At 44.9% G+C, this 26,699-nt stretch overlaps 1 protein-coding gene across 1 annotated transcript; it reads left to right on the top strand.

Moving 5' to 3' along the window:
- The first annotated feature begins 1,498 nt into the window (after window positions 1-1,498).
- Window positions 1,499-25,288, top strand: PXDC1 (PX domain containing 1). The gene is made up of 5 exons (XM_064425957.1): window positions 1,499-2,042; window positions 14,795-14,886; window positions 15,174-15,291; window positions 17,992-18,103; window positions 23,631-25,288. Exons 1-5 carry the CDS (start codon window positions 1,787-1,789, stop codon window positions 23,746-23,748), a joined length of 696 nt encoding a protein of 231 aa, XP_064282027.1. The 5' UTR covers window positions 1,499-1,786; the 3' UTR covers window positions 23,749-25,288.
- Window positions 25,289-26,699: the final 1,411 nt, after the last annotated feature.

Raw genomic sequence — 26,699 nt, forward strand, 5'->3', positions numbered from 1 at the left:
CACAGGTTTCTCTAAAGAAATGTCTGCAGGTGCAATAGAGCAAGGCTGCAGCAAACAGTCACGTGCCTTTCTGTTTGGAGAGATGAGGCTCAGTTGCTTGTTTGCATTCTTTATATATGACTGTGCTTCAGAGAGAGCTAAACCCAGTTTTATTATGTAGAAGCAAAACAGAGAAAATATACAATAGGGACATCATTGCAGTTGTTGGAGTTGCTTTAACGTAGAGGCATGTGGAATCTGAATGATGTAGGCAGCTACTTGCAACGCTATCTATTGAAAAGAGTATGGTTCAGTTATTTAATTATGCATTTTACAAAAAACTATTATCTTTCACATTTGTGCCATCCCATCATGCTGATTTGTGCTACCCCAAGCTGATCCAGCCATGATGGTCTCCAAGCACTGCTTTTTGGCTGATCCCTGTAACAGTGGTCTTTCCTGTGGGCTCTGCTGTCTTTTCTGAGAGGTTAAACAGCACCTGAATTTTTACCATGTGGATTCTTGGCCTCCTGAGCCACAGATGTCACTCTGGCAGAAACTGGCTTAAGTTTTATAGTAGTGTGAGTGTATCGACCTCTGACCTCCCCAGATTATACAAACAGGAAGGGTCTCTCCTGCCCTGGGCCATGGCGTGACCCAGGGAAGTTACTCCCGTCTCCCTTGGCCCCGGCGAGCCCCTGTGCCTCAGAAAGCCTGATGCCGGAGGCCACTGCCTTCCAGCAGAGTCCGTTTTGGATGATGCATCCTACATCACTGCGCTGTCATCTGCTTCACCTTCAGTATGTATATGTATGTATAGCTTAACCCCGCAGCTCCAAGGCATTTGCAGGCATCTAGGCATCTCCCAACACCTCCCTGCTCTGCAGTGCTGCTCCGGTTTTGCCAGATGCCCGCTGCCGACTGCTACGGCCCCCTGTGCCCCGCTCTCTGGGCGCTCGGGCACCGCATGGCATGTGGTCCCGGTGGGAAGGAGGCACTGTATTTGCAGCACAGACCTCCCCATCTCCCTGCCTCCCCAGCAGCGATGCTGCTGGAGGCTCCTTCAGGGATGCCGTCCCGCCAGACTATTATTAAAAGGCCGAAGGAGTCCCAGGCACCAGCTGCGCACTCCCTTCCTCCCGTTTTTCCCCTCAGTGGCGGCCCCCCTTGCCGCCGGAGGTGCCGCTCGGCTGCCGGGGGCTCCGCCGAGGTTTCCCGGGGCTGAGCGGCGGCGCTGCTCCACCCTGTGCGGACAGCCCGGCACGCTCCCTCTCCCTGCCTCAGCTGGCCGGACGGAGGCTAAAGGAAAAAAAAAACAAACAAAACAACCTTCTGGGGTCACTGCGAGGAGAAAAAAATTCCTCGTTACGTCTGCGGTGTCTACGAAAACGTCCCGAGAAGGAAGAGGAGGATCCCGCCCCGCGGGGACCGCAGGGGCTGGGCGCTGGCTGCGGGGCCGGGGCGTCCCCCCGCCTTTGGGCGGGAGGGGCTCTGCGAGAAGAAGGGGCCGAGCCACCCCGCTCCCCGCCCCGAGGGGTGAGAGCCGTCCCTGGGCGCCGGGGGCTCGGCGGGGCAGGGTGCGGGGCCGCCGTCGATGAGGCACTAGCGAGCCTCCCTCCAGCGCCGGGCGGCGGCACAGCCCGGCGGGCAGGGCCGGGCCGGGGGGCGTGCGGCGGGTGGCACCCCCCTTCTCGCTTCCTCCTCCTCCTCTTCTTCCTCCTCCTCCTCCTCTTAACTTGGCCACGGCGGCGCGGGGCGGTGCGCTTCGCCCTGCGCCGGCGGCGGGGGATGTGCGGGCGGCGGCGGGATGGCTTCGGCCGTGTTTGAGGGCACCTCGCTGGTGAACATGTACGTGCGGGGCTGCTGGGTGAACGGCATCCGGCGGCTCATCATCAGCCGGCGGGGCGACGAGGAGGAGTTCTACGAGATCCGCACCGAGTGGTCGGACCGCAACATCCTCTACCTGCACCGCAGCTACTCCGACCTCGGCCGCCTCTTCAAGCGGCTCCTCGACTCCTTCCCCGAGGACCGGCCCGAGCTGTCCCGCTCCCCCTTGCTCCAAGGTTTGAGCAGCCTCGCGGCGCTGGCGCTCTCTGCTCGGCGGGCGGGCGGGTTTCGGCCGCCGCTTCCCGGCGGTGGCGGTGGCCGGGGAGGACGGGCGGGCGGAGAGCGGTCCCGCTCGGCGGAAGGAAGGGGCCGAGGAGCTGGAACCGCGGAGAGCCGGACGGGGCGGGGGGGGCAGAAGAACTGCGGGGGCGGTTTGCGGTCGGAAACTCCTCCCGGGATGTTGATTTGTGTTTCTCCTTTTTTTTTTTCTTTTTTTTTCTTTTTTTTTTTTCCTTTTGACTATACATTTGGAGCCCAAGGCTCCACGCAGGACGGTGACCCCAGCATCGCTGCCGCTGTCTCCAGCTGCGCAGCTCCGGGCTAGGCTGGGCTGGGGGGACAGAGGGATCCGCGTTGGCGCTGCCCCTCTCCGGTGCCTCCGGGCTCCCCGAGGAAGGGCTGGGGGGTGGTTGGCAAGAAAAAGGGTGTAGCTGAAAAATCTCCGCGTGTTGGTATGTTGTTTGCCACAAGGAGAGGGAAAAAAAAAAAAAAAAGGGCTGCGGCTCTTGCCAGGGGACGGAGCAACTCTGGGAGCTGGCATAATTCCTCGCATAACTTCTGTGAAACGGGAATTGCAGCAGCGGTTAGTAGAGACGTCTGTTCTCTTCCAGCTTCTGAAGTGGACTAGCCAAACTCGAGGGATGTTGTCCATGCTCAGGCCTTGCTGTGCAGAAGCAGGATGTCTTGCGGGTTGTGTTTAGTTTGTTTAATTGTAGGGGTATTTTTTAGATAGAGTTACGTGTTCTACTCTGACGTATTTCAAGTGTGCAGCGTGGTGAGGAGCACCCAGTCATCTGAAAATGGGTGTATGCCTAGCACTTCCAGTCTCCCCACTTGTTTGAGTTACGACATAAATGATTTTATTGAACAGGAACAGGGAAAAGCCGATATTCTGTGCATGATTTTCTCCGTGAGAGGATGGGAGAGTTTTCCCCAGCTCTCACTTAGCCTCCCACCTTGCTAGTGGGACCCCTTGCAGAGGGTCTGCGTTTTGCTGTTCTCTGAACTGGGTCTCCACCGCTCATAGATTTGTAAACCCACCGAACTTCGTTCCTGGGCCGTCCCTGTGTGACAGCGAGCTCGGTTCCCTGTCGGTGGCGATCTCCCCAAAGATGTTTCCTAACAGGTGTTTACAGTGACACAGGTCTTTTTCCATGGTCCTGCCCGATCCCTAACCTCTGGCGGTGGGCTTGCTTTGGGTTTTTTTACGTGCCTCACATTAAAACGCTCGTACCTTTCCCTGTCCAAGCTTCCCTGTGAGGCGGGAGCCGCAGCCCTCCCCGGGCTGTGTCCCCGGCGCTGGGCTCTCCCTGTGTCCCCGCTGCCGGGAGGTGGCAGCTCGGCAGCCACCGGCGCGCCCCGAGTGCCCTCTGCAGACGGCGGGGATGGCGCAAGGCTCGCTCCGGGCTGCGAGGGGGAGATGTTCGCGGGGCTGGGTGCCCCACGGGGGCTGTCTCCTCCCGCCTGCGTGCCGGCAGGGAATGGGGCTGTTCCTGCGGAAGCCAGACCCCACCTCTCAGCCCGGGTGTGATTTTTACTAGTGATGAGTGGCAGCAAATTCTCAGTAACACGGCCCTCAAAGGTATGGGGCACCTGGGCCACGGCTTTTGAGGATGCTGGGTGGGTTTGGAGCGAGCCTGTCTGTGGCCTGCAGGGCACAGCGCCTACCGGGGTCCCTGTGACTAAAACTGACGTCCCAGGGTGGCGGTAGTCCTTCTTGTTGGCTTTATGGGGCTAGTAGAGTAACTTGGCAGCTGGGCTGGGGTGTGTGCTGTGTCTGGCTGCAAATGGACTCGATCCTTGGCCTGCCCCTCCCAGTGCTCCTTCGCCATTGGTTACACACAGGAGCTGCTGCTTATCCTAAAGCCCTTCTCATTCCCCAGCGCCTCTCTCAAACGAGCGTGGCTCCTCTCCTGTCTCAAGGCCTGCCAGAGCTTTTACAAAGTATTCAACTCTTTTCACTCCTCTCCCTCCGAAGCATTATTTGTGCGGTTTGAGCCAGATGGGATTACAGTCCCTTGCACTGGCTTTACTTGACAGTCCCAGGTAGATACACCATTCGTGCATGAACAGCTGGGAAAGATTAACCATCCCCAGCCTGTGTTCCTCAATCTCTGCCTAAAACCTAGAGCCTTGACTTGCCTTTATCTCAGGAACAGGCACACTGCCTTCATTGAAATGGGGAATGAGCAAAGCATCAGTTCAGGATTTGAAAAATTGAAACCTAATATAAGCAGATTATCATCTGTTTAGCTTGTTGAAAGGGTGGGGGTTAACTTTGCAACAGAGGCAGAATAAAAATCAGGAGTAGTTTCTAAGCAATTACAGCATGCGTCACAATTTCAGCAATTCTCTGTTTAAAATTATGCTGCTCCTGCTCTAAAGAAAATTACTTTGCAGAGTATGCTTCTCTGCCTAAAGAACACTTCATCATACCAGCATTTTAAATTGGCTGGCCACAGCCTCTGATAACTTGACAAAGTTGAAACATAAAATCTCATTTAACTAAGTGACAGTGATGCAAAGCTTTGCATGTAAAAAGAGATTGCATGGGGCATGTCCAGTCTTTAAAAAATTCGTGGGGTAAGCATGGTTTCTTAATTGCCAAGTTTAAAAGCAGATGTCCTGCTGTCTACAGTGAAGCTCAATGTACTTAACCCAACAAAAGCACTTGACAAAAGCCCATTCTTGTGTGTGTTAGCATTTAGTCTTATACATTTGTGTGTATTTATATATATATATATATACACACACATGTATTTGCATATGTAGATGTGTGTATGTGTGTGTGTATTTATCTTGGGCCTCCTGAAAGAAGGTGAATATCAGCTGTGCCTTTTATCTGGAGGAAATGATAAAGTGTTGCAAGCCAATTTGCATTGCATTGAAGGACTCCAAAGTCCCTACAGATTTGCCTAAGGAGCATTAAAAGGACTAGCATTATCCTGCAGCTCAGTCAAGCTGCAGTGTCTTACATTTAAGGGATATGACTGAGAGTGGAAGCTTGAGCTATTTGATGTTATTAACTTTTTAAACGAAGGTTGTGGTTATTTTAAAAACGTCAGCAATTTTAGAAAGAGTTGGTTGTTACCCTTATCGCTGGTTTCAGCAGACAGTTCATGCTGTGCTGGAGTGTGCTCCTTTTCTTGCTCAGCATGAGGAAACCATTCCTTTCTTGACCCCTCATCCTCCTGGACAGACTTCCACAATGCTTCCCTTCCTTATTTGTTGGAGCTGCTGAGTGCTTTGAGATTGCAGAGGAGAGGACGGGAGGTGTAGCTGTCTGCAGCGGCTGTTCAGCTTACCCTTTCTTAGATAGGAGAGGAGGGAAGTCCCAGTGGGGAGTAGGGCATTCCCACAGTTTTGTCTTGTCTTTGGTGACTAGTAAGAGCACGTGGCAGAGTGCATTCTGCACCTGGAGTGTACACGATGCTAAAGGCCAAGGACATTCAGCAGCACAAGGCATCTCACTAGGAAGCTGATAAACAAGGTTAGATATGTGCATACCTGCAGGGTGACTGAGTATGATTCACTGTGATGTTGCCAGTAACTTCTAGTATTTTATTTGTCTTTGAAATCTGCCTGTCCCTTGCTCTAGGCAAATGTACAAAAGAGGATCACAGGAGAACATGGGTTCGTTCACTCCTGCAATGAACACAGCTGAATGTTACTGAACTGTCTGCTTTTCTATGCAAAGTCTACTTTTGAATTTAATCAGTTTTCTTGAGAAAGGCAGAGCTATAGACTTAGAAGCTGACTTAAAATTGATGGAAATAGAAATAGTTGCAGCAGACCAGACACCAAAACTGAGGTATACATCTGGAAAAGGACTCTTCCTTTCCCCACCCTCCTCCTTTCCTATTTTCTCTAAATACCATTTGTGAGGAGGTCTCATCTAAGATTTATCCTTGAACTTGAGCCAGCTTCAATACAGTCAGCAGTCACACACCTCCCTTGCCTCTGACTTCAGTGCAGGCAGAATCAACCCCCTAAGGAAGCCAAAAGAGCACATTAAAAGCCTTTCAAAACTGGGATTTGTTTTGCCTTTGGAGTGGCAGGGTGGTTTCTGGCAATCCTCCTCTGCACTTGTTTGTTGCCTTTGTTACCAGGGCAGAGGCTCAGATGCTCTTCCAGTGTTACTATTCATATTGTACCTACCTGTAGTGCCTGTTCCTGCTTTGATACTCTGAGCTGCCAAATCAGAAGCCCTCTGACAGATTTATTTTATTACTAGATGGGCCTCTCTTCCCAAAGTTCTCACTTTCCTCCTTTCTGTGCCTCCTCTGACTCATTCTGCCTTGTCGTGTTTTTTTTTTCCCCTTACTCTTCTTTCTGTTATTTCCTCTCTGTTCCTTTTCTTTTCCACTGGTGTGCTGCCATCCATGGTTATTTATGGCTCTGCAGAACTCCTCTGTTCCCTTCCACCTTGCAGGTGCTCAACCTCTGTCCATCCACAGAAGTTTTCTAGTAGTGGTGGAGATTTCCTGTAGAAACCTTGCACCTTTATTTTGCCTTGCAGCATAGAAGCAGTCACTTCACCTGCAGCAGACCTGAGCGGTGCCTCACAGAGACTAGGCTGAGCTCGAGCTCCAAGCCTTGTGCCGGCCTCTGGGGTGGCATCCTCCTGCAGGAAGCAGCTGATCAGCTGTTTTCCATGTTTTCCATGTCCCAGTGGCTGTGCAGCGGGAGGGGAGCTCCTCCAGGGCTGCCACTGGAGGGATGTGCACAGCACAGAGGGCAGTTCCCAAGGAGCCAGCCCAGGAACATTGCTTGCTTGCAAATGCCGTGTTCATAACTTAGTTTTCTATATGCTGCATTATAGCGTTGTTGTTGTTGTTGTTGTTTACAAGACCATCTGGGAGTGTGATTTATGAGAAGAGGGAGTTCTACAGAAGCAGCATCGTGGTTTCCACAGACAGCAGCTGTTTCTCGGTGCTGTGACAATACAGATAAATACACTGCATCTATTGTGCTCTTTTCATTGTTGACATTGTCAACAGTTCATTAGTGGAGCTTGCTCAGAGCTTCTGTCTGGCAGACAAAAGATGCAGCTCTTGGTTATCAGGCTCTAGCAGAACTGTATAACCAAAATTAAGTTTGTGGCTTCTGGGTTTGTTTTTTTATCAGCTGAATTTCATGGTTCATTTGTAATAATGGAGATAAATGGAGCTGACTGTGTTGTTATAAAGCTAGACACAAGTTGCCTTTTTGTGGTGAACCGAGGCAACGTGTCAGGGAAGTTTTTGGTGGAAAGGAATGGAAATGAGGTGTGTTTTTCATGACAGCTATCACCTGATAAAAAATCAGCACTAAAAATGGTTATAGGAGCTTGCATTTTTCATCAGGTTTTGACTGCTTTGTTCACTCCTATCTCATGCTTCTTTGACATCTTTTTCTTTCTTGGGCTCATCAGGCATCAAGACAGGGAACTCTGTGGGGAAAGCCTGTCAGCTGTGTTCTGCCACCAAAACATGCCTTCTCCATTCCAGAGATCCTGGGAGATCCCATAACTAATAATACAATGTGTGGAGAACCCATCATCTTGAGGGTCTGGTTTTCTCTGCTTTTAACTTGCCTCCTTTCTTTGCATGGGTATTTGAGAGTGCCTGTGTCCTCAGGTCATGGTCACTTTTGCTTTGGGGGATTTCAGACAGTTGTTTGGACAGGACTTCTCCCCATCCTGCATCTGCTTCACATGAACTACAAAAGAAGAAAGGTTTCAAAAGCTCTCTCTCTTTCTGCATCAAACAGATTTATCTCAGTATCTTCAATATGTTTGCTACTACCTAGTGGAACTTCTGAAAATATGAGTGACTCACACACATTTTGTATACTGATACATCTTTAAAAATTTTGGTCCTTGTCATCAAGCTTAAGAAGGGCAGCACAATGTGATAAATGTCAAAAGTCCACCTCCCTACACCCACCCCTCTTTTCAGCTCTGCTGTGTGGTTTTAGTTGCTCCCTCGGTAATGCCACCAAGAGGGATCTTGTCAGCAATATTGCATTGATAGCAAATCCTTTGTGAAGGCTGTAGTGACTCCTGTCACATGAGATGGATGAACTCCCCCACAAGGGGAAGGGGCAAGTGTGTCTGCCCCAAAAGAGAGGGGTTGAAGAATTATGCGAGAGGCATCAAAGAGCAGTTGCTAGAGCCGCCAGTCTTAAGTCAGACCAATGCTGTAGCTAGCTCTAGGATCCTGTCCCTGGTGATGAGAACCAGATGCTGCAGAAGACAGCATAAATAAAAGGCAGAGAACAAAAAAATGACAGTTCTGGTCTCTAGTAATTGAAGATCTGACATCCCTGATTGCCTGTAATTATCTGCCCTTTTCTGGATCTTATCAACTCTTTGGACTTAAGGGATCCCTGTGGTGTTGTTTCTGCAGTTATTGAAGAAGAGTTGTGTGAAACAAGCTTTCCCATCTGCTGTTTTTTTTTTCATTTCCTGCCTTTACATACCCCTGAGTATTCCTTTGCCCTTGTATCAATCTTTTATCCTTCTCTCCTTCATCAGAGAGGAGGCAGCTGTTAATGGGAGCTGGTTTGGCCTTTTCAGAATCCAGCCTGAGGTGGCTAATGCCATAGTTCCCAGGTGGCAGGGTTGAGGGAACACATGTTTGTGGTGAGGAGGGGTCCTACCTGGGCAGCTGCTAGGAGGAGCGAGGTATGGTGGCCATGAAGCAGGGGAAAATGACAGCTGAAATGCTACTGAGAAGATCCAGTTATGCAGATGGAGGAGTTAGGAAGCAGTGCAAAGCAGCAAAACAGTAGAAAAAACAGGGCAGAGTTGTCTGTCATCTTTCAGCCCTGATCCATGTGCTAACTGAGTAGCTTCAGTTTCTGCATTTTTCTGTGGAATATCTGTCTGTGGGTCTGCTCAGAAGTCGACTAGATATGGTCCCTAACAGCCTGATCTGACTTTGGATCTGGCCCTTCTTTGGATGAATCAATTTAGACTATTTAACATTATTCTCTAATGACCAGGACCTTCCTTTAGTGCTCCATCTACATCCTGGATTGTGCATGTGCACAAGGCTTAGAACATATCTGAGGGCAAGGAGCTATAAGGGAAAATGATAAAAAAGTTTTAGCACTGTAGTGGTAATGATTGCTGTAACTGGGGAAAAGGGGCACATCCCCCTTTGAAGTCTGGTCAGGAGAGGCAGCAAAGTATCAGTCTCCCATGCAAGGCAGATTATATGTTTTTCCTAAAGGTTTGAAATCCCTAAGTGCTGCTTGGGGGCTTGTGCAAAGAGAGAAAGATGGACTAATGATTTAAATCTGTAAGCCTCAAATCTTTCTTACAGTGTAGATTAAGAGAACACAGTAGGATTTCTCTCTGGATTTATTTGTTACTCATTTTTTTCCCTTTGATACCTACTCTGCTGTCTCCCTGTAGGGAATGGAAAGACAATTAGATGTGAGGGGTTCACTGCAATTTTAATCTTCATGTGCATACTGAAACACACAGCATTTAGGACTATTGGCATTCCACCTTGCATATATCTTCAGAAAGTACACCTTGGCTTCTTGCTCAGCTTCCAGAACTGATTTTTAGAAAATAGGGTATCTCTTGGACATTCTTTGCTCCTGTCCTGCCCACAAACATGAGGTGTAGTCCTTCAGACTGGAGAGATGGGGTTGGCCTACAGTTTGGTATCACATAGTGACTTGTACATCTCCAGAAAAACAGACTTCTGTGTGTCATCATTGACATGACATTACAAAAACATACTTGACTTATGAACTTATTCTTCCTTGGAAGGCACTAGAGGATTTTTGAGACAATGCTCATTGTGTATGCTGACTGTCAGGACTGCTCTGTGATTTCATTATGAGCCATGGGGCACATGCTGCAATTCCTGTCCTGCTTCCTGTGGTAGAAACATTGGGTGCACTATCTGCGGTTTTCAGAATGTCATTAGTTGCAGATTTGGTGGCTCACATAGCAGTAATAGGACAGCCCTACCAAGGCCTGTGTGTTTACATCAGGATTGGCTCTCTGTTCCTTCTCCTCTGCTGCTGAGCTCGTTTCCTGCCTGTGTGCAGCTCTGGGCCCCTCTCCCACGCTGTGAGCCAGTGTGCCAGGTTCACAGCTGCTGGCCTGCTCTCCCAGCCTCCTGCAGCTGCCCCGGCACCAGGGACCCAGGCAGGAAGAAAGCTGCAGGCTTCTGGTGCTGCTTGTGCCATACTTTTCCAGACACATGTTGCTCTGCGCAGAGTTATCTACACTTGGTCTCAAACTGAAAACAAATCCTTTTCAGTCTTAAGGACTCTGCCCAGGCTCTTGGTCTGTAAAGGGGCAGAGAAAATGTCAAAAGGATTGAATGAGGTTGCTGATTATGTAATAAAAATAAAGCAGTCTCCCAGGTACAGGTGAGTGCCACACTGGGTTTGGCAGTGTCATCCCTCCCGTCACCCAGCCTGTTGGCTCCCCAGTGTGCAGGGGGAAGGAATCTTAGAAGTTTGTGGTATTTGGCAGCAGGGTTTGTGGCAAAAAAAAGGAGCCAATGGAACCCTCCTTTTACGTCAAACCCTATAAACATAGGTGTTTATAGCATTTAAATCACTTGAAATAACAGCTAATTGTCCAAGTACAGTTTAGGTAACAAGACAGCAAAGTTTTCCTGGGAGGAGTGTGTGCATGTTTTCCATTAGCAGTCCAGACAAGGGCCAGAGCTGAGAAAAGGCATGAGAACAGCCTTTTACCATGACCTCACTAACAAATTTCCCAGCTCTGAGTTCAGCTCTGCTGCATGACTGAACAAGTGAAGAAAGCACAACTGGTTCCAAGATACTTGCTGCTTTACTGGTATCTTGCTTTTATTTTATATCAAACGGAGTAAGGGTTCTTGGGTAGTAAAAGCCCCAGATGGAAATAAAGGCTAGACATGTATTTATGGCCCATGGGCAGAGACAGCAGCCTCGGGACATGTTGTTGCTGCTGTATGGATGCTTCATATGTGGCCAGGGGGTCCCACACGCTTCAGATGCATCCACAATTTGGTGCATTTGTGTCAGGGTTAATGAATGTGTGTGTCAGGGTGGGGGTGCTGGGCTCTGTCTGCAGTGTCAGCTGGCATGTCTGTGTGTCTGTTTGTTCAGGCGTTTCCAGCGTCTGGAGATCCTGCATCAGTCTCTGGCTTTTTTTTTCCCCCTCTTTCTTTCTTTCTTTCTGTCTCAACAAATCTTCCAAACAAGAGAAAGAACACAGGCAAAGGAGAAACCCCCACAAAATGAAGGATAGGACTGGAAACTTGAGTATGGTTCTGTTCTTCTTTGGTTCCTTTTTTACACAAAAAAGGAAGCTCCTGCTCAAACTTAACATAGTGCCTGGGTGAGAAAGGAGCTTGGATGGGGCATCCTCACCTGCAGTCTCTTACTCCTTCTGTGGAGTCTGGGGTTTCCTGAGGTGAAGCCTTTGGCAGGAGTGGTTTGAGGTGTTCCCTACTGCTCACCGAATTGTGATGGCAAAGCAGAAGCTGCTCTGTGTTGTGGTGTGGGAGAGGAAATGAGGTGCAGGGGATGGTGGGAGCACCTTAAGCCAGTGCTGACACCAGAGACTTTACCTTGTGAAGCCCCAGTGTGTTCCTTGTGCATGTAGGTGCTGTGGTTGATGACAGCAGCCAGTTAGAGAGTGCTGAAAGGGATGGAAAGGAAGGACCAGGACCTCCACTTCTCCTGGCTGCTTGGGCAGGCAGTGCCTCACTCTGGTTAGTGTGGCTGTGTGGCTGGGAGCAGTCTCTCAGGTTGTGGGATCATGGTCTATGACTAACTGAAAACCACAAGAGCATCTGTTAACTTTTAAAAACAGAGACTTGTAGAATTAAGATAAATGAGGGCCTTACAAACTTCATGACAATTGCAGAATAAATTACAGGCTTAAATATATGTATGTAAGGCCAGTCAAGTGGTTTCTGTTTGTTTGGGCTGCAGATGTATGAAAACAAAGGCTTTAGCTTGGCCAAATGAACTCCCCGTATGGGGAATTCATCCAAGGTCAGGAGCCTTACGCCCCAAAGCTGCACATCTGCAATCATTGAGCACATATATAGGAAGCTGTCCAGGCAGATGTATCACACTCCTTCCTACGCTGTCTGCTTTTTGGTTTTGATATTACTGAAAGCTTCAGTAAGAAACAGTTTTTATGGTGTCAGATGTTACAAGTCTTCTGTGCCAGTTTCCAGGTTGGAGTGTGGATTTGCATGGCTGGTGTCTTTCCAAGAGGTGGAAGCAGATAATATACCAGGGCTGGAAATTCCTTGTGAATGCAAGAAGCTGTAAAACCTCCCACGGGGTGATCTGTGACAGTGCAACAGGCTGACAGCCTTGTCTGACTTCTTGGTGAAGCATAAAAAGACCATGTGGAGCTGCAGATGCTTTCCCTGATTACTAATGAGAGAAATCCTGACCGCTTGGCTGGTTTTCCTCATGGGATGAATGCTCAGGGTTGTTTCTGAGGTGGTTTTGGTTTGTTTTTTTTTCTTTTTCTCTCCCTCCCAGTCTGAATATCTTCATTTGTCTGAAAGTATCCCTCTTCCTGGTAAAATACTAGCTGCAACACTGCATGCTTATCTGGGAAATGGTCTGAGATCGAGGGCAGATTTGAGAGGGAGCAGCTGAATGCTGAATCCCTGGCGGATTGGCAATGAGGTGGGAGCCACAGTTGGGCAGCCTCTGCTCTGACTATATCAGTGTTTATGCAGAGTGGATCAAGAGCAGCAGGAGAAGTGGAGGCACCCCATGGCAGCTGGCACCAGGGTGGCTGGCTCTGTTTTCTCTGTTTTTTTGATGTGGACTGCAGCACGGCCAGCAGTGTGGTTCTAACATCATAGATGGGTGTCTGAGCTGTGGGGCCATTGGCAGCTTCTTCTTTCTTTTAGGGAAGATGACAGCCTTTCATTGAAAAATTTGAACTCAATCCAAATGTGGGATGGGAACGTATTTGTGGAGGGACCAAACAGATCCACCCAGGCCTGCACCCCATAGTTAGGATGATGAAGGGTGCTGGAATGCAGTTCAGGTCTGTAATGTCAAGCACAGCCCAGCTAGTATGTAGTCTGTGGACCCATGCGGATGAGTTTATTCACATTTACAGCATTTCAGAGAATTTCCAAGCAAAGCTACCTGACTGTAGTGTACACCAGCCAAAGCAAGACGCACAGCACCTCCCTTGTATGCCTGCTGGGATGCCTTGCTGTCAGGAGAGGGGGTGAGATGTGCCAGGGTGAGGTGATAGCCATGCTGAAAAACCAGGCAAAATGAAGGACTGTTGACCAATAGAAAGATTTATACAAGCAGGGGACTTTTGTGGGACAACTGTCAAGTAAACCTCGTTGCTTTGGAGACAATCTCTGTTTTATTTAGAGCTGTAACTGGAGGAGAGCTGACAGCTTCCAAGTCACACTTTTGTCTGGAAAGTTTCTGTGGGATTGCATCTTGTTGGTAGCAAACAACAAAGACTGGTACAGAATGAAACTGTTTGTGGATGCTGTTCCCACATTCTGCATATTTGATAGCTCTATGTTTGTCTTTTGATTAGGAAGATGCAGATGCACTTACTTTAACACAACTGTAGTATATTGAAGTGCTTTCTCACAGACTGCTTTGCATTTTTTTAATTTTGATGGTTCTGATTTATTGTGTCTTTTCCTGTTTCTGTCAAGGACACTGGGAAAATACAGCTTTTTGTTTGGTTTTTGTTTGTTTGTTTATTGTGGCTTCTTATATTTAATAATTTCTCTTAGGTATTTCATTTTCATGAGTGTATCCTGCTCCTTGGAAAAGATGCACAAATGTAGAAGTTAAATGGTGATTTGATTAGAAAAAGTAGGTTGCAAATATCAGCAATAAAAGGATCACTAGAAGGACATGAGATCTTGGGATTTAGTTCTCCTCATATGCCCCATATATGCGTCTACATATATACATGCAACCTGTGCTGTATTTCCTTCAGTCTGCTAGAGGAGGGGAAAGTTAGAGATGCCCTGCAGGTTATACGTACAAAATACAGTATCAGTGTTTGAGATCACCATACCAAGCAATTCCATATTGCATTGTAATGCATCATTCTGGTTATTGGGCAGTGAAATTTAGGTCTTAATCCCTTCTGCAGCACTGTGATAATTCAGTGACTGAATAGATGAAAAAAAAATCCTGACAGTTATCTTGCACTTGAAAAACATAATACTGACAAATTTTCCTTGGACCACTCACTGGGGCTTACATTCAGAGAAACACAAAAGTGCTCTCAAAGCCTTTTGTTTAGCTTGTGGGTTTTTTTTCCCTCTTATCTGTAGGAAGTGTCTTTTGGTTTTCTTGGGTTTTCTTTTGCTTTTTATTTACAGGGAAAAAAAAGGATGAATAATGGTTCTTGGAAGCAGAAAGTGGGCTGTTTAACTATCACTGCTGGGAATGCTGTGTAGTGAAACTGTGGGTGAGGGAGTAGGTGGTTCTACTTCTGCTTGTCTTGCAATTCCTACATATGGTCATAAACAGCTGAGTTTGTGTCAGGCTTGCAACTCTGCTTGTAAACTACACCCACCTCAGTTTGGGGTGCACGCTTTATCATCAGTTGGTTTAAAATGTATTTCTGGAAGGCATATTTGAGGTTGTTCCACATCTTCCTGAGGGGCTGCTTCTGGCTGCTAAAGTGTGCCTAAGTGTGCTTATGTTTATGCTTATGATCTGTTTACTTTGTTTCTAGGGCTCATCACAATAAAAGAAGCCCATGATATAGAAGCCAGACTTAATGAAGTGGAAAAGCTTCTGAAGACTATTATAAACATGCCCTGGAAGGTGAGTAAGCCAAGTTCCAATTTAGCCCAGCTTGACTCCTCCTTCATGGTGACATGCACTCTCATGCAGATTAGAATGTGATGGGCTTTGCCAAACTCTGAAAGAAGCAGCAATTTATTGAGTAACTAGGAGAAATGCTGAGTGCCAGAACTGTGCAATGATGCCTCCAAGCTGTCATTTATAATGTCTTTTTGTCATGCTATGAAGGGGTGGAAATGGAGAAGAGGGACAAAGCAAACTACTGGTTAAAAATGGATGTCTGTTGTTTTTTTTTCTCTCTTTTAAAGTATTCAAGGTCTGAAGTTGTCCTTACGTTCTTTGAGAGATCTCCTTTGGACCAAGTTCTAAAAAATGACAATGTCCACAAAATTCAGCCAAGCTTTCAAAGTCCAGTTAAAATATCAGGTAAGAATTGTTATCTACCTGTAGTTAGCACAAGAATTGAAGAATGAAAATTACTTTTTTGCTGTTCCCATTATTATTTTTCTATCAACTATTCAAAATGCAGTTCTCAGTAGTGCTTTGTGATATAGAACATATAATTTTCCTTTATACACTGTGCAAGGTGCATTCAGGCAATAAAGTGGCAGGTGAAATGGGAGGTTGACAAATGCAAAGCAGTGAATGTGAGGAAAATGCAGTCCTTACTGCACATCATCGCATATGATAGTGCTGTTAGCACTTAGAAAGGAGATTTTGAGGCTATTGATACTGTTCTGTGAAAGGGTAATCTTGGTGCCAAGCAATGTGCAATATCAGCAGTGAGAATATTAGGTATTATTAGGAAAGGAGAAGGAAACAGAGGAGAAGAGCATAGCCCCTCTTGAATACAATATGCACAATTGTGGTTTCTTCATCTCAGGATATAATAGAATTTAAAATCATACAAATAAACAGTGAAGATTCAAGCTGTTGAACAACTTCTCTAAGGGGTTAATTAAGGAAGGACACCTCCACCTGTGAGAAGAGATGACAGACTGGTATGATGGAAGTCCACAAAACTGTGAATAGGAGGAGGTCAATTACCCTGTACTTATGAAAAAAGAGCTATAGGTTATCCAATATCATTGCCAGACAGCAGGCTTTAAACAAACAAATGAAAGTTTATAATATTGTTTTGTTTCCATACAAAGCATAGTTAAGGAGTGGAACTCATTGTCATAGGATATGGTGGAACTGAAAGCAGAAGTGACTTCAAAAGGGAATTAGACAGGGAAGTGGAGGACAAGTACATTGAAACCTGTCACAGGTGGAGACATAGGAAGTTCTAAAACACAGGTTGCTAGTGGGTAAAGTGGAGAGCTTATCCTTGCCTATTCTTTTAGCCTTTCCCCTCTTCATCTGCTACTGGCTGTTGTCAAAAGGTCTGTGAGCTTCTGGTGTGCCTGGTTTTGTATTTCTGTACTGAAATACTTGTTTAAACCTAATGCCAGCTCCTGGTTTTGTGTCACCAGAAGAGCTTATTTACAGTTAATTGAAGTGAAATACTACATAGTCCTTCAAGTTTTATAATAACTGGTATCAGTTTTCCTTGGTACTAACAAAACTATCTCAGCTGAATAATAGCATGTTTTAATTCTAAATTATTGTTGTTAGTGATGAGTCATACCTAATTAACTGGAGGAAGATTCTCCTACCTATGCAGCATCTTGTGGTAACTAATTTTCATCATTCAAGTGATTGCTGCCATTAATGCTGAGAACATAGGTGGAAATTTGATGTTAATTGATATTTGCCTCATCTGGATGTTGCACAATGGAAATGGAATGTCTGGCAGCGCTGTCAGTAGATGGCAGTAAATGATAATGGGTAAAGCAGTTCATGCAGCAGTGAAATGCTGTAACTCTTAGGTCAAGTCAAGGACACTGGGAAAATACTGACATTCCTGTTACTCATAGTGCAGCTTTCTACCTGGCAGTCTTGGAAAAGCAGACATAAATGTTTTGTATTCTCTGAAAAAAAACTCTGTCCCCCAAAAGGTCCTGCTCAGAGTGGTAGGTGATGGAGAAGAGAGAAAGGGCTGCCCTCTAAGATGAAAGCTGAATTTGAATTTATATGGTAAATCTTATTTTACAATCATACAATGATGGCTCAAGATGAGTCATGTGAAATGTGATTCTGCTGGGGTTCAAGTGTTTTCACAACCCCCAAATGTATTCTACTAAAGTGAGCTGCAGTAAAATACAGAATGAAAATCAAAGATGAGTCTCGAGAAAGATATGGGAGTATTTGCTTTACCTTAATGCAGGAGCATGTAATCTTAAAAAAATTACCTCCTCTCATGCCTATCTCCTGTTCATTGCTTGAACTGTATATATAGATGAAATTTGTTGGTGTGTTTTCTGCCTGCCATATTTTGTGCCACAGTCTAATTTTTTTTTGTTGTGCTGGTGATGCAAGGATGTTACACAGGGTCATAGTGTCTTGAGGCAGATCAAGAGTTATCCTACTTAAGTCAGTGCTGATATTATAAAAAGTACATTTATTTTGTGTTGGTCCTAGCTTCATCTAAAATTGTGTGACTGAAAGAAATCCTTGTGACTTGCCTAGTTTGATTTTCCACAGACCACAGATGTGGATTAGCTTCTCATTTCTCATTCACATCAAATACTGTTCTTTAGTTATCAATTCTCCCCGTGGTAGTTAGTCAGTGGAATTAGGTGTAAATTTTAGATATTCTGTATTGGAAGCTTCTAACACAGATAGAAACAAATAAGCAGTATCAAGGGCTGTGTAAAACATGGCATTTCTTTATACATATTAGAGGTTGAATTAACTTGTAAGGTCACTGTTCATTTCCCTTGTTATGTCTTTTTTTTTTTTTTTTTTTTTTTTTTTTTTTTTTTTGCTTAAGCCTAGGACTGTCTAAGAAAAATACAATTATGATTTGATAGTGGTAGTTGCTTCAGATGCTCTGTTTCATTAATTGGTTAGGTGAATAAAATTACTTGAGCACTGTCAGATTTAAGAAGCTGTGAAACCAGCTCTTCATTCCTGGTTTCCTGTCATGTGCACATATCAGTTCATAGCCATGTCAATTACTTATGATACACAGTTGTTTTCCAGCCTTTTTTTTTAATCTTGTTTTCTTTCTTCTCCCAACAGAAATCATGCGATCAAACGGATTCTGTTTAGCCAACACTGAAACAATAGTCATTGACCACAGTATACCTAACGGAAAAGAGAAGCACCTGGATGTAGATTCAGCAGAACATTTGTAAGTGGAATTTGAACAAGAGCAATGCTGTCACCTTCACTGTAGCTTTCCCAAGCCCCTAGCAAAATGTCATTGTCTGCCTAAGAGCAAGACTGGTGCAGTTGTCATCCTGACAGGTTAAAGGTTACTGAGCCTGATTGCTGACACTCCAGAGGTCCATTCTAACCCCAACCATTCTGTGGTTCATGCAGGTCTTAAGCCAGTGACTGCATTCCCAGATGGGTATATTGATGGAAATATGCTCCTACAGATTTCTGTCATATCAGGTGGTTGATATTTCAATGAGCTTCAGGGAGTGAAGTGAGTTCAGGGAGTGAAGGGAGTAAAAATTTTAACATTTTTGATGAGAAATGATGACCTACTTTTTCATTTGACCAGTCAAAAGAAGGAAAGAGAATTCTAAAAGACTTATGGAGTTTTTAGCTTTGGACACAGTGATCTATCTTGGCATATTTGAAATGCCAGTCTGTAACAAGGTTTAGAGCTTGGCAACATTTTATCAGGGGCTGGAGAATATGTCTGACTGGAGTGTAATTTCTTGAAGTCTTTTCATTAACTTATCACTTAGTGTTCTGAACCTCGACCTTGCTAACAGCATTTAAGCTTATAAGGTTGTAATAATGAAGCTGAAATGGCACACTAGAGGTAATTCTGTAAGGCCAATACCTGGAAATTAAAATTGTTATAGTTCACAGTAGATCACACTTTGTACTGAAAGTGACAAATTATAGGAGAAAATTACCAAAGAAAACCTTTTCCTGCCTTACTTTGATTTTTTTAATGATTTAAAAATATTTATAGCGAGTATTGATTTTAAAAATGTGCTCCAGACCAAGCAGAACTTACAGAAACTTACCTGGGATCAGAAACTGCAATCATCTAACTGTCATCCCATTGAAGTCAGGGACTGCTAAGGTCAGAAAATACGAATGTGATAAAAACTGAATGGTAGACATAGTTTCCCATAAGCTGTGGTGGAAGAAATGAATCCAGGGTAACAGCCTGACTTAGTTTAACTTTCCAAAGGATGTGAAGTCAAGAGTCAAGAAGTTAATGAATTTCGAATATGTGTTTTATACAGTGCCCTAAATTTTCCCATCCTGCAGCTGTATTTTATAGCCAAGACATAATAGCCAGGAGATAGTGGAACCAGTGTAACACAGCTGTTTTGTAAAAATTGAACATTTTTCAAAAGCAGAGATTTTCTATAATGTTGGTTTAAATGTGTGTTATTAGTCCAGAAAGGAAACCTTAAAATCTTTCAAATTCTATGCTGCTCTCTTTTGGTTTCAGTAAAATTGGATTTATGGTGTGTTCTACCATAACTCTGAAATTAGAGTTAATTCCCTGTGGACTTGATATCCTCAGATGGGAATTTTTTTCCTTTCAACTGCATTAAACTCTTTATGACTTCTGGGTTTTGGCTGCTGATGGACTTGAATGAGACATTTTGCAGAGCAAAGCTGTATTTTTTGGGAAGAAGTGCTTGAAGCTTCAGCAGGAAGTGCTCATTCCCTACACTGGCTAGCTGTGTAGCCTGCAGAGCTACCTACCCAGTGATCCATCAGCTGAAAAGTCTCACACTTGTTGCAAAAGAAACCACAGCACTTTTCCAAGTTGCAGTTGTTGCTCTGTTGTTCTGAAATAGGTCTTTTCTATGAATGAAAATGAATAGGTTTTCATTTTCTCTCTGATTTTATTTGGCAGTACAGCACAGTGTTGCAAACTGTGGTGAAGCCAGTGTGTTCAGCATCCATGTAGCATAACTAGCCCTTTTGTGTGTGGCTCTTGGAGTGTAGTGAAGTCCTTTTGAAAGAAAAAGGTGGTAAATAAATGCATTTGAACTCTTGTTTTGGTTTTGTTACAGAGGTACCTTTCTCTGCAAAGACTGTTTCTACTTCTGTCTTTTAGGCCAGCAGCAGCATCTGTGGCACTGGATAAGCTGCCTTTTTGGCAAATTCACTCCAGTACCTGAAGGAGGCCTGCAAGAGAGATGTAGAGGGAATTTTCATGTGGGCATGTGATAGGATAAGGGGGGTGGCCTTAAGCTGAAGGAGAGCAGGTTTAGATTAGCTATTAGGAAGAAAATTTTTAGATAAGGGTTGTCAGATACTAAAACAAGTTTCCCAGGTTGTGGATTCCCCATCTCTGGAGGTATTCAGAATCAGGCTGGATGGGGATCTGAGTAAACTGACCCAGTGAAAGGTGTCCCTGCCCATGGCAGGGGCATTGGAAGTAGATGATCTTTAAGATCCCTTCCAAACCAAACCATTATATGATTCTGTGAAATTCACATATTTTTAATACTTCCAGTGTCAGTGACTCAACCACTTTCCTGGGCAGCTTGTTCCAATGCTTGATAACCCTTTCAGTCAAGATATTTTTCCTAATATCTAATCTAAACTTTCCCCAGTAGAACTTGAGGCCTTTACTTCTTGCACTGTCACTTGTTACCTGGAGAAGAGTCCAACTCCACACCTGGCTACCCACCTTTCAGGCAGCTGTAGAGAGTGATAAAGTCTCCCCTGAGCCTCCTCCAGGCTAAACAACCCCAGCTCCCTCAGGTACTGCTCATCAGACTTGTGCTGCAGACCTTCCCCAACTCTGTTGCCCTCCTCTGGATGTGCTCCAGCCCCTCAATGTCCTTCTTGCTGTGAGGGACCCAGAACTGGACACAGGATTCAAGGTGCAGCCTCACCAGTGCTGGGTACAGGGGACAATCCCTGCCCTGCTGATCACTGTTTCTGATACAGGCCAGGATGCCATTGGCCCTCTTGGCCACCTGGGAACACTCTTGTTCCTGTTCAGCCACTGTTAACCAGCACCCCAGGTTGTTTTTTGCCAGGCAGTTTTACAGCCACTCTGCCCCAAACCTGTAGCTCACCTGTAGCTTGGGGTCACTTGTTGTGACACAAGTGCAGGGCCTGGCATTTAATCTTGTTTGAGCTCATACAAGTGGCTTTAGCCAATCAATCCAGACTGTCCAGATCCTTCTGGGAAAGCCTTCCTATTCTCCAGCACATTGGCACTCCCACTCAGCTTGGTGTCACCTGCAAACTGAGTGCAAGAGGGTGCACTTGATCCACACGTTCAGACCATTAATAAAGATATTCAACAGGACTGGCCCCCAAAACTGAGCCCAGGAAAACACTACTTGTGAAAGGCTACCAAATAGATTAAACTCTGTTCAACATCCCTCAATCCTTGAGCCCAGCCACCAGTTTTTTACCTAGCAAGCCTGTCCTAACCATAAGCTTCTATGTTGTTCCTCTTCTTCTGGGTGAATCTGAGTAGCAAATCTAATGTATTAACAGAGGTTAAAATTATAAAGAATTTTATCTTCCAACACAAGAAGTTGGCTCTTGCAAAAGAGCCTACTGTCAAGGTAGCTTAGAGGAAAAAAAATTAAGGTTGGCAATTCAGGCATTTAGGAATCTGAAGGTCCACAGCAGAGTTACAGAATTTATTTTGAGAGAAAGACCTGTTGGTAACAGCACAAAAGTATTTTGACTGTTGGTGTCATACACAGCTTCTGACTGTGGTAAACAGCCCTGGTTTATTCAGTTTGGTTTTCTGTGAGCAATCTAGAGCAGTGCTTTGCAGACTGCTGTGCACACACTTCATTTGTGGTGGCAAGAAAAGCTTTCTGCTTAACCACAGCATCTGACATCCACTGCTTTGCTCCTCACATTCTGCTTGTAGTAACCTATCAGTGAGGCTGGAGAACCACAAAATCTGTGGGACCTTTCAGATGTAATAATGTAGCTTTATGCTGATAAGAGAAAAAGAGCAGAATCTGAGTAGCCTTCTTGACTCCTCTTCTGCTTTCTTCACTCTATCTCCCCACTGGTGTTTCATAATCTGTTGTTTCTGGATCACTTGCAGTCCATAAGACAGCACGACATGATCTGTGAAGTATTTTCAAGATACCAAGTCAACTCCCTTGTGCACACATTCCCACACAGGCAGGCAAGTAAACAGCCTGGAGGGACTAGAGGAATGAGGGCAATAAACATTCAAAGTTCAGTCTCATCGCTGTTTCATTTAAAGTAAAGAGAAAAGCTGCGGGAGAAAATCCATTCGTTTCTGCTCAAAAACATCTTCTCTATTTTGGCGCTCATAGTTAAAAAAAATAGAGATAAGAAGGACCAGGAAGGAGTATGGAAAAGACAGAACTGTGGCCTTATGTTGCAGAATGTACAGACCAGGCTATCCTATAACCCATGATAGTTCTAAATAAAATTTTGGGAAGAGATGGGATTGGCAGACTTCTCTGTTTGTTTGCCCTACCACTCTTCTTCAGGTCCTCTGAAATACTTATCTTTTAAGTCACCCTGTAGGCCAAGGTTAGGCAGATGCCCAGTTGTTTCACATATTTAAAGAGTCTAATTAGTTCATGTATAGATGAGGTGCAGTTTTAAATATTAATTATTTTAAAGCTCATCTGTTTATCTGCCATTCAGAGAGCTGCAGTAGGCCAGCTAGGCTGACAAAGGTGTTAGAGATACATGCTAAAAGTGAGAGCTAGGTTAGAATTTCTTTTTCCATCTTGTGCAAATTTTCAGTTTCTTCTTCCTTTTATTTCTCACTCTGTCATAGTAAATGAAATTTCTTTAAAAATATTAAAGAGAGAGTTTGAGGAAAAAGAAACTTTACAGTTCTTCAGACCCCTTTTAGAACTGAGGTGAAATTTGTCCTTGGCCTGCAGTGACTGCCTTTAACTGCTAGGCTATCTAGAAAGAAGATTATGTTTCTTACCACAAAGATTCAAGCCTTCTTGAAATGGGAATGTGTTTAACTGTGAGAAGTGTAGGTTTTAACAGCTTGATGCCTTCTGGTTGAAAGTTGGTATGAGACAGTAGGTAATTCTTGCAAAAGTGCAGGTTATGAAACAGGTGTTGGGAAGTGGGGAGGAAAATACCAAAACAAGTGAAACTAAGTTTGGGAATCTTTTTATATTTGTAGATTCTTTGATTGTCAAAATCTAAACCTCGTACCATGGGAAGGACAGCTAGACTCTGGAAGAAGGACTTTCTAGTCATTTTTTCCTACCTGTGTTAGACACTCAGCCTCTCACAAAAGCCAAACCCAGATAAAGGGTGCCTGTGAAGTGAAAGACTGAGAGTCCAAATTCAGATATGAAACAAAGGCAGTTTCTTTTTCACTTTTATGTGAGAACTGAGGCATCATGTGTTGTTGACACATGCTGTGGGAACAAAATAGAAGGATGTGGACTTCAACTGCGTGATTCACTCTCCAAGACTCACTTGCTGCTTCCTTCCTTCCTTCCTCACTAGTAGCTTTGAAGTCTGGGGTGACAAGATTACTTGCTTGTATTCACCATAGTTCTCACTGGCCCATGGTTTAGTCATAAACACATGAATAGAGGAGATGAAGGAGGTGTGGATGAAATCAGCTCCAAGTGCTTCTCCCACTCCCTTAGTGCTTTTTTTCCCAATTCCTTTGATTTTCTAAATTACTTAATGTCTTTTGGTGGTTTTTTTTTTTTTTTTTCATCTCTCTTTAGGTTTGAAAGTGTTAGTGACTTTACCTCAGAGCTGGAAGACAGTGATGATCCAACAGCTTATGTCACCAATTTGACATACTACCACCTGGTCCCGTTTGAGACTGACATTCTGGACTGAGGCTGCTCAGGGGTGCAGTCAGCCAGCATCCAGCCAACCTCTTCGTCCATAGGTTCTGCTATCTCTGGCATTGCATCTCTGTGAATAAGGCTCTGCAGACAAGACCAACAGCAGGGAAGCTGCAGCAAGAGTTCCACAAAGCTGGTTTTATAAGTGTGGTCCTCCTTTGTGTGTTATGGAGACATCTTGTAAGGAGGAACCTGCTTTGCTGCTGACAGCAAACTCAGTTTCTGTGAAAGCAAGGCAGTGGAGGCTTCCTGGGGATCAAGGAAATCTCTGCTATGTCTGTGGGAATTGCCACCCTGATGCAGCTGTCAGAAGCTTGTGCTGAAGCAGGCACAAGTCACTCGTGCTCCTTGAGGTGCAAGCTGAGTTCCCCTTTTAGGATACCACCAGAAACTTCCTCAGATGGCGTGACCACCATTTTTATGCTTTGTAAGCAAGAAGACAAGCAAACCAGCTGAACTTTGTCAGTTCCCTCTGCAGTTGCTTAATGGAGGTCTCGTGGGTCGCTTTTTGCTCAGCGAGCGGATGATTGGTGCCTTACACGAGATGTCAGGAATACCATTGAGTGCCTCCAGGACACAGAACACATGAGCTGACAGCTTTACTTCTTTTCATCATGGGCTTTTGTATAATCACTGGAAGGGAAACTGCTCTTTCCTGGAATAGTAAAGCAGACAGCAACTGGCATTGCAATGAGCTGTGCATGATGTTTGGGTACCCGGATGATTTCGGAAGTCTGGAAAGCCGATGGGAAAGCTGAGCTGCTCCACTAAGAAGGGTCAAGGTTACAGCAGGCACTTTCGTAATATTTTTTCTTTTCATGTGGACCAGCATATGTGAATGGTGCTTACAGATGTTTACATCAGAGAGATAATTCCCTATGCATATTTCTTCCCAGAGGATGGGATGGAAGACACTGAGATTTATATTGTGTTTGGACTGAAAAAGAATGATAAGCTGCAGTGTGCCTACAGTGGTAGGAAAAACAGTCTCTCCACTGCCACCCTGTCTCAAGGAGTTTGTCCAGCTTTCTGAGATCTGCCTGGAGGGGTCATGTGCAGGCCTCCTTGTGGTGTAATGCCATGGATTTCAGCAGAGATAGGACAGTGGGAGCAAGAGTGGGATTGGACCCTGCAGCCTCTTGACTGTTGAGTAGTGCAATGTTAATATTTCCTTGGGGTCTCTCCCTTGCAGAGCACCCTGAATTCCCAGCTCTCACTGTGAGTGCTCAACACTCACAAGCATAACCTTTCATTGAGCTTTTTGCCATCTGTTTGCAAATATAATTTTGAAGGGGCTGAAATGGAAAGAAATGCATTTTTGGGCATGTTTCCTGGACAAGAGTCTTGCTTGGTCCTGAAGAAGCTGATACAACTCCCTTCTGCACACTTTTCATTTCTATCTATAGAATAACAGTCAAACAGAATTTGTTAATGTAAATAATAAATTATTGAGAATCCTAATTCTTTTACACAGTATGTTTTTAAAATATATTTTAATGAAATAAAATAAAATATAACTCACCTTCAGTACACTTCTGCCGCTTCAAACAGTGCCTTTTTTTTTTGTCTTGTTTTCAGTACACTTTCCCAGATATGTCACATCTTCTTTCTTTTCCCTATAGTTTCTGAAACATACTGAGTAATAGCAATTTCTGTGCTCCATGTGTTATTTATACTGCAGGCATGGTGTGTATCCACATGGAACCTCTGCCTAGCTGTTGATCTTAGGTCTAGGTGTGTGTGGTTTAATGCCGCTCAGCTTAGTGGAAGATTTCTGTATTTTCACTATCATCAGTGAGATCAAATTTGGACATTATTGTTTTTGAAGATGAAGCAGATTCTTATAAGGTAAATTTCTATAGTACAAAGGAATATGTCATTACTCACTCAAAGACTTTCTGAGCAGCCTCTTCAATTAGAATTGGGAAGATTTTGTATTTTGTTTTACTCTCATTAGTTTTAATTCTTCTGCCAGTGTTCTTAGTTAACCATGATGAAGTAAAAATAGCATCTGGTAGACATGTGTATTGGACTGGATACTGGAATATTTTATTTCAATTCCTGACCTTGCTGTCAGCCTACCACATTGCTTTGGGTAATTCTAGTTCATCTCACTTTCACTGAGTTTTCTTTGACTGATATTTTGGAAAGCAGAGTCATTGGCTTTTGATGCAATGTTGTCCCCTAATTCATTTGAATTTTCCTATGAATTATTGACCACATGGTAACTACTTATCTTTTAAAACACTTTAAATTGCATGAATTAAAAAATAAATAGATAAGTATTGCTAATTTTTAAAATGGACAGACACATTGCTCAAGTGAAAGGCAGCTAAGCCACGTGCATTTCCAGCTTTTCAAGCAGAATATCAGGGTCCCGTGAGGGTCACTGGACCAGGGGCTCCCATGGGACTGCCAGGGCAGAGCTGGGCAGCTGGGGCCTGTCCCAGCACCCTGCCAGGAGCAGAACACCCAGCACCAGGGTGGCAGCTGGCACCTCCCCAAGGATGAGGGTGGGCCAAGGACAGCCCAAGGATGTGGCTCTGCTCTGCTCTGGGGTACAGGAGAGCAGCTCAGCTGTGGTGTTGCTGGGGCTGATGGGCTGGGGGGACTGACATGGGGTCCTGGGCCATGAGTAAGGGGTGGAAACCCAAGGGTCGGTAGGGACAGCCAGACCTGTGGATGTCCTTGGGCCCAAATGCTGGATGGTCAGGGTTTTTGTCGTGCATGTTTTGGAAGTGCATTTATTTTTGCCAGGTACCCTGGTATTCTGGGGACATGAAATGGTGCAGAATTCAGTTCATGCTGCATTATTGCATGGAAAAGAAAAAAAAAAACTGAAAAGAAATGAGCAGTCTTTCATCATTTAAGGAAAATATATCTGAAATAAAATTCCATGGTTTAGACTTCTTAACAGGACCTCTCTCCTGTGCACGCATTGCA

Source organism: Passer domesticus, chromosome 1 (assembly GCF_036417665.1).
Source record: "Passer domesticus isolate bPasDom1 chromosome 1, bPasDom1.hap1, whole genome shotgun sequence".
NCBI lineage: Eukaryota > Metazoa > Chordata > Aves > Passeriformes > Passeridae > Passer > Passer domesticus.